The sequence below is a fragment of the Drosophila suzukii genome, chromosome 3 (genome assembly GCF_043229965.1).
Source record: "Drosophila suzukii chromosome 3, CBGP_Dsuzu_IsoJpt1.0, whole genome shotgun sequence".
Classification (NCBI taxonomy): Eukaryota; Metazoa; Arthropoda; class Insecta; order Diptera; family Drosophilidae; genus Drosophila; species Drosophila suzukii.
Genome location: NC_092082.1, coordinates 13,272,879 through 13,289,350, shown reverse-complemented (window position 1 = coordinate 13,289,350; position 16,472 = coordinate 13,272,879). Strand labels below are relative to the sequence as shown.

Below are 16,472 nucleotides of genomic sequence, written 5' to 3'. Positions count from 1 at the left end.
ATTTGTTTACACTTCCCGCAATTTTTGGCATATTTCGGTCTCTTTTGTCTGTCAAATTGCATTTGACTGGGAACGAGTGCATTCAATTACCTCACCGAAAAGAGCTGAACTGACAACCCATCAAAATGCTTTTTTAGACCATTAAAAGCTTTTCCCACCATGCCATCGCAGGAATCGATAAGTTTCTGTCGGAAAATGCGAATTTGTTTTGTATTTTGTATTTGTATCTGTTGCGGTCTGGCAACAGAAAAGTTTTTAAACTAAAAATTGCGTTTACTTTTCTTTTTTATATTTCCGTATTGTGTTTTCGGTCAGAAAAAGCTGAAGGACAGAATAAGAGAAGTGCAGTTTTTGTTCGTTTAAATGCAAAAATTCAAGAAGGAATGAGTCGATGGGTTTTTTTTAAGGGGAAGTTGATTGAAGTTGGGGTTCTTTAGGGCAGGAAATGTTTTGAATTCATAACAGCTATGAAAAAATTTGATGTTTTGAATGGGGAAAATTGAAGCGGAATCGGTTTTTTAACGGTGCAGTTACAGGTATTAAAAGACAACACTTTATGGTACAAAAAATGAATTTCAGTCGAGGAAAAATTAAGTAGAAATGGTTTTAAATTTTTAAAGTTCTTTATGGTAATGCTCAGTTTCTGGCTTCAACTTCACATTTGTCATTTGACATTTTCTGCAACGCCTGCTTGATTAAAACAAGTTTTAGCGAAGCCGCAACTTCGATTGCATTATTGCATATATAAAATTTATCTATAGACTATTGCATTACCATAACTAACTATTGTTTGAAAGAAACTGCACCCACATGGAACACAAATCACAGAGTGACTCAACTCATTGAAAGATTTTTCCTGAGAATATTGACAAATCAAGGCAAAATGTATAGTCAGAGTTAACTCTTAGAAATATTTCATTTATTAATTATTAAATACTTATAATTTCTACTCACTTAATCTGCCAAAACTGTGGGAAAGCCTCTTCTTGAGCTTTTGTAGGGCTCCTCCCTTTTTCTCGCGCATTGTGACGCCTGAAAATAGATGGGAAAAATAAACATAAATACATTAAAGCAAACAAATCACTTAATTGCGCTGAAATGTGAGAGATTTATTAAGTGACATTCAGTGATTGCATAATGATGGCTCCAATCAAGTTGTCTGTTTTCTATCTATATATATGCGTATATGAATGTGTGTTGGGAAAACTTCAAAACAAACAAACAAACAGAGGAAACAAAGCGCAGATTTCGTTGTTATAAACGAACATAAATCAGTCGAGCGTGGTTTCACATAATAAACAGGGTGACCCCAGAGATGGAAAATCGAGGGGACTGCATTTCCATTTCCCCAAATGAATAATCAACACATTTTACACCAACCAAAAATATTCAGACAAAAATAGAAAATGCATTTCTGAGTTTATTTTGGTATTCGAGGGGGCATTTCCCATTCCCCCCTATAATCCATCGGTATAATTAAGTTTTCTTTTTAATTCTGTTGTGTGTCCAAATGATCAAATAATAACATTTAGCAAAAAGTGCTTATTTGAGTGTGCAGTGAGGCATGAAAATTGTTTTGTGTTCTTTTTTTAAGGTTTTTTCAATGGGAGGCGTGTCTGGTTTTTCCTGGTTTGTTGATTGCATTAATGATTTCGGTTTGTGTATCTTTTTTCGCTATTATTAGAACGCACAAAAATGAGTGATTTACGTGGTTAGATGAAAATAAAGCAAGTGGGTCAACTGCAACTGTTGAATTTATATTGCATAATGTAAAAAAACTATCTGATTGAAAACAAATATTAAATGTTATAAAAAATGGTTATGTGATCATATCTAACTCCTACATATTGTACTTGAATTTCCCCATTTACACTTCCTCATCTAAGCCTTCTTGATTATCCAGTGGTTGCCATTGGTTTACCACCATCCCAATAAGGAAATTGGCACTTGAGCCATCATTTGTCAAACTCTTCACAACTCTTAAGTCGCTGCATTGACACTGATTGAGATGACCACTCCAAAACGACCTCCACAAAGCCCCTACATCCAGTATAGTATATAATATCCGCTCTTTTCCCCGTCTGCCCACAGAACTAAATAACAACATGGAAACCAGTTTTGTCCGAGAATAAAAGCGACTTTGACAATTGCATACAGAAAATAACTAAAAAAAATGTCTTTCTCTCTCGCAATAAAATGTATTTCTCGTTATTTATTTACCCATATGTGAGCTGTGTTAAATCAGGCGATAAAGTGTATGCTGCAGTGTTGAGATAACTTCTTGTTCGATCCCCTTGCGTATTGTTTGGGTTGTTGTCGAAAGCAATTTGGCTTAAACAATGCAAGAAGCAAGTCAAGCCCAAGCAATTTATGGCCATGGAGTGCTTTGCATAAGGCCCCAAGTACCTCCATCCCATTTTTACCCGCTCTTCAGCTGCAACTCAATTACGGGGGCCATTGGAGTCATAACTATAAGCTGTTGTTGACTTCTAAAATGGCTATTCAAAAACATAACCCGGGGCTCTAAAAAGGGGGAGGTGATTTGACAACAAAGAACCGAGGGATACAGGGAGAAATGGGGGGAATATCTGTTTCTTATGTAAAAGAAAACAATATAGATATAGAATTTAGGTGTTGTGTAACAGAAAAAGTAAAATACAAAAATATTTTCTCATACTTTCATCATTAAAGATTAAAAAAATAATTAAAGTCACAGTATTATTTAAACTTTTATTAAACTAATGGTTTTACATTTTTCCCGAGGATGAGAAAACGGAAAACTTTTTGATAAATTACAAAATAAATACACATTTGGCAGGTGAAAAATGATAATTTGAATTATAGAAACTCATATAAAGGTCCTATAGTCTATTTAAAAATGTATAACTGTTCTATGAATTCTTGGAACATAATGCAAGTAAAAGATTCTAATTTAAACATGAGAGATTCTTTAAAAACTATATATTAAATAGGTCCTATAACATATTTCTATGAGAATTTCTTCCTGTGCATGAGGAACAAAGAGGGCCATATAGTTGGCTTGCTTTTGGTGTTGTCTATATAAGTGAACTGGAAATATGATTATGATGGTGATGCTGATGCTAATGCCGGTTGACAGAGCCAGACACGCCGAACCGGGCGATTGCATATAAATGACACTCACTGTGCACAGTGATTTGCATAAAATGGCGCCACTCTTAATAGTTTTTGATAAATTGTTGTCAATATTGCAAGAGCCAGCCCCACACCCAAAAAAAAAAAAACACAAAGAAACAACCCAAGTTGTTAACACAAAACTTATTTAATTAAATGCGTGGAGGAAAAGTTTCTGCTCTCGGCAACGATAAAGTTGCAATGGCAAAAGTGGCATTGCATTAATGAGTTGCATATGCAAACATCAAAGTTTGCAATCAAAATCAATGTCAGCGCCAGACGACGACGACAAATTGTGGGCAACCAAGTTCCAGATCAAAGGCGAGCGATATAGCGATGATATACAGACAGGTAGAGTTGAGTGGCATTGGATGGGTTCAATAGCCCAGAGGTTCCACAACGCCCAATCGCCCATGATATCTGTTGGCTGGGGGCGTGGCCAGTCAGGCGTGCCACAGGCAAAAATAGCAAAGGCACAGAGAACTGAACAGTCACTCCTGGAAATGTTCGTTAATGTCGGTGACATCTAATTAGGGAACAAATAACGAGGAGACACAGAAAAAGGCAAAAATAAATAATCAAAAATGCAAAAGGTAGTTGGAGAGGTGGGACGTTCTATTGACTTGCCAATGAAATATGCAAATTGTTGGGCGCAACTGATGGATTGGGTAACCGATCCCCCATTAGGATAATTATATTTATTTAAAGGTGATATATCAAACTCTACCCAAAAGTAGTCCTATAACTAAAAGTTATAGTGTATTATAATTGTGTAACCTTAGAATATCATTGTAGTTTTACGTAAGGCACCTTAATAACACTTAAAGTTCTTCAAAATGTGCGATAAACAAACATTTTAGCAAATTAAATTTTACTACATAGTCTCTGTAAATGTTTACGAAAAACTCTTTCCCGAAATCCCATTTCTCGAAAGTATCTACTGCTTGTACGAGTTAAATTAGCTCAATTTACAATGCCTAATAGTTTGCAATCTGAGCAAATAATCTGCTCGTTTTTGGCCCGAACAAAGTGTCTCCTTTCGAAACGCATTTATTACCCCCAAAAACAGACCGGCAATTACCCCCCTTGCAGAAAACAGCGGCCAAACAGTTGACACAAGCCAAAAAAGCAAATGATATGACGAGCACTTTCCAAATTTCTTGTTAATGACGTAATTACCTTCAGTCGAGCAAAACAAAAGGAAAAGAAGAGCCAGCCGGCGAGGAAAAGTGGAAAAGCGCGAGACAGGCGTGAAAATCGTGAAGGAGGCGAAGCAGATTCGGTGGCAGGCCACACGACGTATACGTGACATTTTGGCCACGACACACGGCGGCTCATCTACAGATATGTGCAAAATAATAGCAGTGAGTGCCAGATAAATGGTTGGGATCTTTAAGATATATATTTTACTGAATGATAAAAATCGTATGAATATATATGGCTGCCACAAAAATCACCAGGGTTCTAAAACCACTTTTAAATGTAATTTTAGGTGTGAATAGAGTATGGAGTGAATAAAAGATATTCATTGTACTTTGGAGTTTAAAATATATTGATGCATATTTTTAAGCACCTAAGATTGACATTTAAAAGTGAAGCACAGAATATAAACAAAATTCAAAAGATATTATGCATGAATTAGAATAAAGCACATTTAATTTTTAACATTATTTAACTAATGAAAAATTATTAACTTTTCAAAGGCTTGGTAAATGTTCTACTCATTAAGCACTTAACCATATATTATCAAAGGGTCAATTTATAAATTCTTGAAAAACAAAAATACTTCAGTAATTATCTTATAATTTCATACACATCTGTAGTTATATATCCTTTCCCCGAGTTCCCCATCCCCTGGCTCTTGGCCAACTTGCACACATTCTCTGATTCAATGCAAGGGAAAATAGAATGCTGAGTAAAAAAAAAATTACAAAAAAGAAAACAAAATAAGGAAAGGAAAAACTGTTGCTAGCAAAAATATTTTGACACTTTTCGGCGACAAGCAGCTGACTAATTGCGAGAGTTTTGCTCTTTTGGAGAATGCCTGCAAAAAAGCCTCTAAAAATAGAGGAAAGGCGAGTAAAATGCAGTAGCGACAGCTGACGGAACTGAAAGTCCAAGAATGCTCGATGATTAAATGGCTTATAAATGACGCGGGCATTTTTATTTTTTTGCCGGCACAAACTTCCAGCCAGCACAAAAATTCTAGGCCAAAAATAGGTAAATGATGGCCAAAAAAAAAAAAATACGCAGACACGTGACAAGTGGAGGAGGTTAAGCCAAAAAAAAAACAGCGGGCAAATCCACAGATTCAATCGATTTCCACCCTTTCCCTCAGTTCATGACCTCAGTAAACTCGACTGCAAATTGAATACGAAACTTTTATCAATTTTAAATTTGCTGGGCAAACAAGATTTTATACAAATTCTATTTGTTTTGCGGTTGATTTTATATGCAGGAGTGGGAGTTCCATAGTTTCTGTTTAATTAAAATGCATTTGTAACTAATTAAATGTGGAGTAATAATAATGGAATTTTTAAAGCGGATAAAGCTTAAACTAATTAAAATATCTCTAAGCCAGAAGCGAACAATTAAAATATGAAAAACAATCAGGGCTTGGCATAAACAAATAATAAATTGATAGAAAAATACTCGTTGGCTGATATAAATGCCTTTTTAATTTCATTTAAATGCACAACTTCACGCCAACATAAATTTTTTAGTTTTCGCTGGCCTTAACCCTTGCTGGCCAAGCTTTCTATGCCTTTGGCAGCCATCCATCCATCAGCGTCACTATAAAACACGCATCATTTATTCACTAGGCAAATAATAAAATTAAAAAACCATCAAAAATACAGCCCCGAAAAGCGTGATAATTTAGTGTTTCTGAAACATTCATGAACGACCGAGGGCAAAACACAAATTTTATTACCATATAGAACTATTTTTTATCGCCGGCCCATCAAATCTAATCAAATTAAAGTCGGAGAAAGGGAGAGTTTCCTCGAGAGATGGGGCGTGATGGATAAGAAAATTGGGTAGGAAATTAGTCAACCAGTTGCATGTTTTCGTAATGAAAAAATATATATGTACTATATAAATTTGGGTGAGTGTATTGGCCACCTGTTTTAATAGTTTTTGCACACGGCAAAGTAAGCTTTTTGACTGGAGTTGCGTGTTCACAAATCGTTCATCTGAAACTTGCCCAAAAGGCAGAAAACTTGGCAGAAATGAGGGACCTGCCAAATCCGAGCTTAATTAAAATTGAAACTTATTTTTGTTTTAAACAAACCCCAAGAAACAAAAGCAAAAACAGCTGGAAAACTAATTTACATTTAAACATGACTCAAATATTTGACTAATTGAACAAAAAAAGATTTACATAATTAATTACATTTGTGACCGACTTGGAAAAACATACAAAATGTGCTGATAAGAAAACTTGTGGGTTAGGTTGCATGAAGATAAGAAAACAAATGAAGGAAATAAAATCTCTGGACTATAAAAAACAGGTTGAAAAAGCTGTATACATTAGGGTGGAGTTTATATTTCCACAAAAACTATTGATAAATGCCATGAACTGTGTTATACTCCCTTTAAATATTATAAGTTTGAATCGTACATTTATTTTACTAATATCTTTCAGATGTTGATCAACTGCAAATCTATAATAAACAATTGCATTCATTTATCATTACCCAAAAATCTGTTATTTATTTTAATTAAATGTTGATTATATTTTACAATTTATTTTAATTAAATGTTGATTATAGTTTCAAATTGCCTCTGGCTGCACTTTTGAAGGCTCTTACTTTATTTAATTAACTTTAAATGTGTATCGTATTCAACAGATTTCAATATTGGCCGTAAATCTAAACTGCATTTTCATCATAAAATAGCCATAAATCTCTAATTGATTTAGCCATCGGTTGGCAGCCTCAAAATTTAATCAATCTGACATTGTATTTGACGATGTAAAGGCGGCTTTCATAATTAGACATCTGAAAGCGACTTGGGAACTAATTAAATTGTATTTAGCCTGAAAGCAACTCGAAAACTAGTTGGCCACAATCTGAACGAGTTGCACTAATAAATCAGACGGCGATAGGAACCGATATTCCATAATGAGTTTCGGATGCGTTTGTTCCATGTTTGCTTTACAGATAAAATGGGTCCGGGTCTGGAGATTGGGCCATGGGGCTTATCGCTGTTCATAAAGCATAATGTCTGATTAAATAAATGATTTCGATTTGCCTCGGGCCGTGACGTCAGTGGTTTGTCGGCGGCAATCGTCTTGGGTTCAATGTTCCCTAATAAACAAAAATAAAGTTCAATTCGACTTGAATTAATATCAATTGAGGAAGGAGGCGAAGTCGGTTTCCAAACGGGTTCACGAGAAAAACGAGGGAGATATAAATGGCAGCAGAGGGAAAAAGGGCAGAAAGAACTGGATTGCACAATTTTTCAATTAAATGCAGTTTCTGCTGCTGGCAGTTGCATTTATATAACTCTTCTCTTTTATTTTTGCCCTGCTCGTGTCAAAATATTTACGCTTAATTTTAATAAAATTTACTTTGAAGCCTGCCATTCTTCTCCGCGTATTTGTATTGCATTTTAAACGAGGCTTTTGGCGCATATATTTTAAAATATGCATTTATTTATTTGCTTTTTTAAGGCAGTGCATCAAACAAAAAAAATATTTATATGCATTTTTGCTGATTTTTCAAGAGTGTATGGCCGAAAAGGATGAACGGCAGGAAGTTGGAGATTTGTGTGTGTGTGCTGGAATTTAAATTGAGAGTTGAATTTATGGGTGAATTCCTTTTATTCCGCCAATATATGCGAAAGCATGAAGGGGGAAATGCAAATAAATTATTGACAGCTCTCAGAGAAATATTTAAGATTATTGGGAATTAAATGAGTGAGGAATTCTTTGTGGTGTTGTATTAAAATATATCACTTCTAAATAAACAGAAATACATTTTTATAATACTGAAATATTTAAAAATAGTTTTTAAATATAAATATAACTTTTCTCAAGAAGCTACACTTGGTTTTCCGCATTTAATAAAATTCTTAAAAGCCCATCCAAAAGTTTTCCGTTCAGTTTTTCAGTTTATCGGAACTCACAGAACATGTTTATATTTTTAAAGTCTATCAAAAAAAATAAACAAACGCTTTTATTACTCTGTGAATTCCGCTTAACTAAAAATAAACCCAGAAACCATAACAAATGCCAATTAAAGCCAAATCAATATAAATAATTTATTAAAAAGTGAAACATCAACTTTTTGTTTATGTGCGAAAGAATGCCTCTTGAGCAGGAAATTCAAGTACAACGCAAGAATTTTGTGTGTACTGATCAAACAAAAATTAAGATACAGTCATGTTATGTGGATTATTTATGATGTGTATATACGCACCGGCACCAAAATTATTGTTGTTAATTTTAGTGGGCTGACTGATTAATTCGGCCATGTTGCTGCTTTTAAGACGAAGAAACGCTCACAGTTCAGATGATTTCAGTGTTATTTAATTGATTATTTGGTTGGGCTAACACACTCGTTTATGGCACGCATTTCTTTGGTTTTTTCTCGGTTATTCGTAAATTTCACTGGGTTCTTTGAAATCCGATGGAGATATATGAACTCCACACTGCACACTGCACACACACACACAGAAATAGCACTCTCGAGTGATATATATATGGGTTTATCAATATTTTTTATCAGACGACGACGCCGAAGTTGCAAGTAAACGAGGTCAAATATTATCTGCAGACAAAACAACAATAAATCTAGCGACCACAGACAACAACAAGCAGCACAGAAAAAGTTTGCCGCTTGAAAGACACTTTTTCTGGGGTGGTTGTTTGTTAGGGGTGGTTGTTGATTTTCATGCTTTTCAAAGCGGTTTCAGGTTCAACTGCAAGTCGTAAAAATCATTAAAAAAACGGTTATATATTTTCAGCAAAGTCACTTTTATTCACAGTTTGTTTATTTTATTTATGCAAACAAATATTTGTAAGGCAATTATTGTTTATCAAGTGAATAACCATTATAAAGTCACTAGTTTTTGCAGTGTTTTATAAATTAAATTGTTAAATAAATATTATAAGAAATTGTAATGTTAAGACATTTGTTATTCAAAGTATCACAATGTTTTTAAATGTCTTGTATCATAAAATATCAATTTTTAATAGGAAAGAAAGTCACTTTATTTGGAAGATTCTGACACAATTTTAATTTTTAAAAATCACAGTTAAAATGTAATATAGTCACTATTTTAACACTATTTTTTCTGTGAAAGTTTCGCAAATTTCGGGGTGTTATTTTCGGGAGTTTTTAGCCGGGTCGCACAACCTGCCGCCTTGGATTTCGCACACGAAATGAGGTCAACGAGAAACGGGACAAAGGACGTCGACTGCGGAGCGGCAGCGACGCTGACTGCAACGTCGGCGTTTTTACGTTACGCCTGGCGAAGAAGAAGAAGAAGGAGCGGTAAAAGTAGCGCAAGGGCGACCACCAGTGGGCGGTGGGTGGTGGGTGGCTCTGAACTACTCTCTTTCCGTGGTAGAGAGAGAGCGAGCACAAGCCGGCTTGTGGAACCTAAGAGAGAGAGCGGGCGCTCTTAAAAGGGGTTGGAAAATGTCCTGTCTTACACGGCGTACACGCTATATTACATGATTCAGGACTCAAGGGTGAGGGCAGGTCGCGACTCAAAAAGGGGGTGGCAAAATCAAAGGAGAGGGGTGTCGTTTCTGCAGCTTAGCTCTGGGTCAAAGGCAAATCTCGTTAAGAGATCAAATCAGAGTGCAGCTCGAGCTGTACAGTTTGACAGCCACTGCAATTGCAAGCATTTGCGTCACACTTTTCCGGTGAGGCATGCAAATTGCTTGAAAATGTAGGGGAAATATCTCAAGTCAGCTGATGGAAATCGAAGCTGCGACTCGGCTAGTGATTTACTGGAATCTCAGATAAAATTACAAGTCTTTGTGATTATCTTTAATAGGTTTATTTCTGGGGTCTCTTTCTCTCTATATATATATAAATTCTAGTGGCATTTTTCATTCAGCTTCTGCGGAACCAGACACAAGTTCATTATCACGATTATCTCGCATTGCCGCCAAATGTTTACACTTCAAAGTCACGCACCGCCTTGAACTCGAACGAATTATGATACATATTTATTTTTGGTACAGTGGTCACTTCTGCAAAAATATTTACATTTTATGAATCATTTTAATACGGAAATTCTTGTGATTATAAAACTATTTAGTCATTGGAAAGGACCACTTTGTTTGAATTTGTTATTTATTAAAATATAGCTTTTGGACAACAGGTATTTATTTAAAATATTGTAAATTTTAATACTTGCTCTATATAATTTTAAAAAAATTTCCGACAATAACATTATATTAAGTGGAAAACTTTAAGATTTTATTATTACTGACTGGAAAAAAATTATGAAAATTATCTAATGGCAATAAACCATTAGCACATTTAATGGCAGTGCTAAGTGATATTTATTTGTGCTTTGGGCGCTTCAAATATCGCTCTATAATCGAATTTCAAATTTCTTTTCCAGTGACCACTGTATTTAAGTTTATTATGAATTGGCCCTCGTTTAACTGTGCGAATCGTAATTGCCAAAAAGAAAAAAAACCCGAAGAAAGCAATAATAATAAACTGCTCTGGCTCGAAAATAACCTTCAGTTTTGGTTTCCTTTTCGCAGCTGAACGCACTTCAACCCGTGCAAAGCCTCGCAAATAAGCGGAATTCAAATAACTGTGGGGGTGCTGTGGTCTCAAGGGGTTAAGCAGGGGGTCTACAGAGGGTTAAGGGGGCGGAAACGGTCCCGAACTCGGACTTCTAATTGAAACTAGAGATCGTATTTGGTCGGGGTGGGCACTTCGCGGCTCCGGCTGCTCAAATAGCAAACAATTCAAATAAACAAACACAAAGCACACACACGAGGCAAATAAATAAATAAGCTACACACATAACACACACATGGCAGCAACAACAATAAGGGTGCACAAATTATTAAATATGATTATTAAATTTATTGCGCCCGTTTTATTGTTGCTGTTGCTTGTTTGTTATTTAAGCTGTGATTTATGAGGCTGCGACAAAAATTCAAACTGAAAAAAATTATAAAAGCCAGGCAGCAATGTGACGTACAATATTTGCAGTTTGAAAGCCACTGGGCGAGCGAAAGAGAGCGGTAGATGGCGCGCGAAAGAGACGGGGATAGAGGGAGCGAGCGAGAGCGAAACGTCAGCCGCGGCGAACGTTCGATTGTGAACTGAAAAACACGACAGCAACACCAACGTTACGACAGCAACACGAGGCAGCACAGCAGCAACATCACGGCGCCAGCAGCAACATCATAGCAACACAGCAGCAACATTACAGCGCCAGCAGCAATTGCACAGCAGCAACATCGCTGCAACACGGCAGCAATATCGCAGCAACAACAGCAATATTGCAGCCACAGCTACAGCAGCAACTGCAGTGGCAGCGATGCCGGCAGCGACGTCGTGGTGAGTTTTCCACGATGATTTTTGCTACTATGAAAATTCATTCAGCCAAAAAAAAAGAGGAAAATAAAAAGAAAAGCGCAGCCGGCAAAGTTTGAACAGCTGAAGACGAGCTTTGCGTTCCGGTTTAATTCGCTCCGCTCGGCTTACGTCACAAACAAATACAGAGAACCAAGAATCGAAGCCATAAATGCACTGTAAAAAAATAGTAAAACTTAAAAAATATACATAATAATTATATTTTATGATAAATTAAAACCTAAATGCTATTAAATAATAATGGAATTAATACTAATAAAGATTGAAACTAAAATTGTATTTAACATATAATAAACATTAAACATTATTGATATAAATAATTCCTAACATTTTTTAAATACCCACATATTATTGACTTTTATTGATTTTAAAAAGTGTTTGTTTTAGTTTCTTCGCTCCTAAAAACATTATAAAATCCGGCATGTTTCCCAATTCTGCCCATTCAACAGAGAAAACAAAGCACCACAAAACAAAACCAAAAAGTAAACAAAATAAAATAATGAAAACAAAACAGAAGCGAAGAAAAGAAAAGAAAAGAAAAGAAATAAAGATACGAAAGAGAGGGGAAATGCTGATGTAGCTGCTACGAGGAAGTGTTGGCGAAAATAAATAATTTAAGAAGCAGCCCATTGTTTAATGCAGCAGTGGCCAAAAAGCATGAATCATCGGCCAAGAAAGAGGGAGAGGGCGCTAGCCGGGCAGAAAGAGAGGGGGCTATGCCCAGAGAAAGAGAGAGGGGGAGAGTGAGACAAGTGCAAAGGCATCCACAACAGAGAAACGGAGAAGAACGGGTATCCAATGAAGGAATGTGGCTACGCAACAAACAGATGAGAGAATAAAACTCTCTCAAATAACTTAACTTCCACAACATTTTCACCACTCTACTAGTAAAGAGAGAAAAAGAGAGTGCATGGGTGGGGGGGGTGCGAGAAAGAGAGGTCACTACACATGGGGGCATCGCATATTTTGGTGCTCTATTTTAAATTATTAATGAGCGGCTTGTTCAGTTATTAAAAGCCTGGGAATATCACAGAGTTCTCCCCGAAAGAGAAGCCTTCTCTCTCTGTCTCAACCCCCCTCGATTTCTCCCTTTCTCTGGGCAATTCCCCAGCGAACGGATTTTTGGAATAACAGGAGCCAAGCAAAAAGCTCAAATTCCCCAAAAATAAAGAATTTGATTAGGTTTAGCCCTCGGTTTATTGAGCTTTGTTGGCAATAAAAAGGTAACCATTGCTCAATGCCTTTCTGAAAAAAAGGATACAACCATATCATCCACTTAGGGATAGGTTAGGTTTTTATAAAGTGGGTTTATTAAGTTGGCATCATATTTATTTTATCTTTGAGAACCACTATGAGAAAGTAAGCCTCGTAAAGCATTTTGATCTTTCATTTATTAGTCAAACAATTTAGTTTATCATGGCGTTTCTGTTTATAATCGTTAAACTATGACTGGAAAGAATTTTTTCTTTAATTTCATGATCAATAATTTATTTACAACCCAAAGTTAATTACTAAAATAACTAAATTTAATTTTTTACAACAGTCTAGACCTCTTCTATAATAGAAATACAATTTATTTAGATTGGTTACCTCTTTCGAAACCCCTATATCTTTTACCATTTTTCATTTCGCAATACTTTTTTCCCCCAAAACACATCGGAAGTCTTGTAAACATGTCAAACCCTAGCGGCTAGCTATTTTCCACACCCTCGGCGCAGGAACCCTTATCATGAGTTTGCCGCAAAAAATATCAATCATTTCCACCGAGCTGACTTTTCACGCAGGTTTTTCCCCTCTCGACCCCCGCCGTCTATTTCAATTACCCGAAACCAGGCTAATTTGCATTTGGATCGCCCTGAGGCCTGAAAAACCGTACCGCAAAAACCGCACCTGGAAAAACTTTTGCGGCTGCCATGCGAGGAAAAATAAATTTTGTAGTCATGGTGTTGTTCTCTTCTTGTTGTTTGGGCCCCGAAAGTGTTGCATTTGTTTAGGCCGGCGAGACACGCACTCCCCCGGTTCGAGGAGTCCTCCTCGATTTCCACCAGGAAAAGGCCTCCTCCTGCCCCTTGTTTTTCCCCCCACCCCCAGTGACTTTTCCCCCAGGTGACCAAAACCAAAGGACGGAGCAACAGTCACCACCGGCTGAGCAAACAACAGTAGGCTAAAAATTGCGTGTGAAATGGTTTTAACTTTTGCTTTTTATCTCCGCTGTTGCAATGGCACGTGAGGGTCCTTCGGCGTGGGTCCTTAGAAGTTACGCATACGCCGTGTTAACCGATTCATGCTGGCAGTTACCAGTTTATTCTGCTTTTTATTGTATATGCGCTGAGCTGGAAAGGCGAAAAGTTTTCCCAGCACTGAGGAAATCAACATAAGATATAGGGGTTCTTGAAAAAATTTAAATAAGAATATTTAGGTCGAGATAGTACAGAAATATTTAATATTTTGGTATGTATATATATTATAGTAATACAATTTGTTATAAAAATTAAATGAACTTATGACTAAGTGAATTAAACACCAAACATAACAACAAAAATTATATTTTCTACAGTAAAAATTACAATTCTATAAAAAATTTAGTAAAAAAATATTTTATTTTTTCGTATTTGACTGATATTAGTTAATACATCTTTTTTTTAAGCATATGTTGTTATGAAAAGTTTAATGAACTTGTGACTAAGTGAAGTGGACAACACACATAACAAAAAATATGGCATCTTCCACATTTAAAATTGCGGCCCATAAAAGGTTTAGTACTATACCATTTCTTTCTGCCACAAAACGATATTGTAAATCGTAAATAAAATTTCTCCCAGTGCACCTCCGTGTTCTCAGACAGCTTTTCTCGCTTTCTCCCCACTTTTCATCTGGCGTAACTCAACAAAAAGTAAATCTTCTTTTTCCCTGTTGTTTTAGTTGACATTTTATTTCTTACTTTGCGTAGGTAAATTTAATGGAAAACGACGTGCCCATCCACCATTTCCTGTCATGCTGCAAAAACTTTCAGAATGCGAAATGAATTTATTTGAAATCGAAACGGATTAGGGGCACAAGAAAAATAAACTCCTTCGATAAACGAGAATGACCAATCAATTCCAAATTGGGGGCGTGAGTTTGAGTGTGTGTGTGTGTGTGTGTGGGTCAGGGGGCGGGGCAAATGGACCGGCCAACTTAATTGACTTTTGAAGTGACTAACCATCAATCCTGGACCCGAAAAACCCCCCAAAACATCACATGAGGAACCCATAAAATCATTTAAATAATAAATGCTGCTAAAAGTTTGTTCGGGGTAGCTTAGCATGTAATCAAAGTTGGGCTAATGAAAACATTTGCAAAATGTTTGCCCCAAATTTCCCCTCTTCGTCTCGTTCCACTCTCATTTTATGTGTATGTGGGTCCATAAAATCAATAAACTTAAATAACTACAAATAACTGAGAAATTGGGCCACAGCCCAAATGCAATTACCTCCCTAGTAATCCTCCCTTTCCACAGGATTTTGTGGACTACGAGATGAGCTGCAATTTCCACACGTTCGGCTTTCTATTTTATTTAGCCCCCTCAATATATACAAACATATTTGCTAATGAGATGGATTAAGGACCAAAAAGTTGTGCACAAAGTTAAACGGACGTTCTGCCTCCACAAAAAAAAAAATAGAAGAAAAACCGCAATAATAATTCATGCTTATGTCAGCCAAATAAATATGCTAAATAATGTTTGCTTGTGTTTGTTGTGGTTTAGTTTTGGCTTTGCGGCAGATGAGGAAGGAAATTGACATTTTCCTGTGGGGAGAGTTTTAGCGTAGGGCATTAAATCGGATTTAAATGTGTGTGGGAAATAAATAAACCAATTAAAGGCATCGGATTGGATTAAAAACCTACGGATATGAACAAAAAAGATTGGGATAACTAATTTACATTTTAATAAGGGTTTAAAATATAGTTTTTGTCTAAATAGAAGGGGAATCTATGCACTATAAATATTGATTTAAGCCCCCTTGACATAGTAACTATTTTGTTTTGTAGTTAAATATACTAATCCCCGTGGAAAATTAAGTGTTTAATATTATAGTTTAAAACTTCCCACAACCCCTAGAACCCATTAAATCCGGACAACCTCAAGATCATTAAAAGATTATTACATATTAACCAATTAAAGGCATCGAATAGGATTAAAAACCAACGAATATGAATACAAAAGGTTGGTATAAGTAATAAAAATTTGTTTAAGCGATTAAAGTATGGTTTTTGTATATATAGTAGGGGAATCTATACCCTATAAATATTGTTTTAATCCCCTTGACAAAGTGTATATTTTGTTTTGTAAATTAATATGCTAAAGCACATTAAAAATGAAGTGTTAAATATTGTAGTTCAAAACTTCACACACTCCCTGGAACCCATAAAATCCCGACACCCTCAAGATCATTAAAACCCAGCAACTCAATCGTAGGGATAATTAAAAATCCCCCTCAACAAAGTCGGTTTATAATGTCATAACATTCCGAATACTCCATATATATTCCGCACATGAATTTCCTGCCCTCGATTCCTTTGCCAACAGCCGTCTCTAACATTTCCCTCTTGAATAAACCAATCGACCATGAACTGCCCCTCCTTCAAAGGCCCCCTAAGCCCCCTATTTCCCATCCTATATGCATACATATAGGCGAGAATGCCCCTCCACATATTCCGGCAATCAACAATGAGCGAAGCACAAACTTCCGGTCT

General features: G+C 36.1%; 1 protein-coding gene across 5 annotated transcripts in view; it reads right to left on the bottom strand.

Moving 5' to 3' along the window:
- Eip63E (cyclin dependent kinase Eip63E) overlaps positions 1-16,472 on the bottom strand; it is a 107,776-nt gene that overhangs the window by 62,762 nt on the left and 28,542 nt on the right. For 2 of the 5 annotated variants that reach the window (XM_036816071.3, XM_036816072.3), the window contains exons 1-3: positions 11,338-11,453; positions 8,577-8,927; positions 955-1,032 (exon numbers count right to left, since the gene is read on the bottom strand). In XM_036816071.3, coding sequence (XP_036671966.1) covers positions 955-1,032; positions 8,577-8,631 — 133 coding nt within the window. In that variant the 5' untranslated portion in view covers positions 8,632-8,927; positions 11,338-11,453. Of the gene's footprint in view, positions 1-954; positions 1,033-8,576; positions 8,928-11,337; positions 11,454-16,472 lie in introns of those variants that run through there. The other 3 variants (XM_036816069.3, XM_036816070.3, XM_065864946.2) reach the window with 2 other exon arrangements.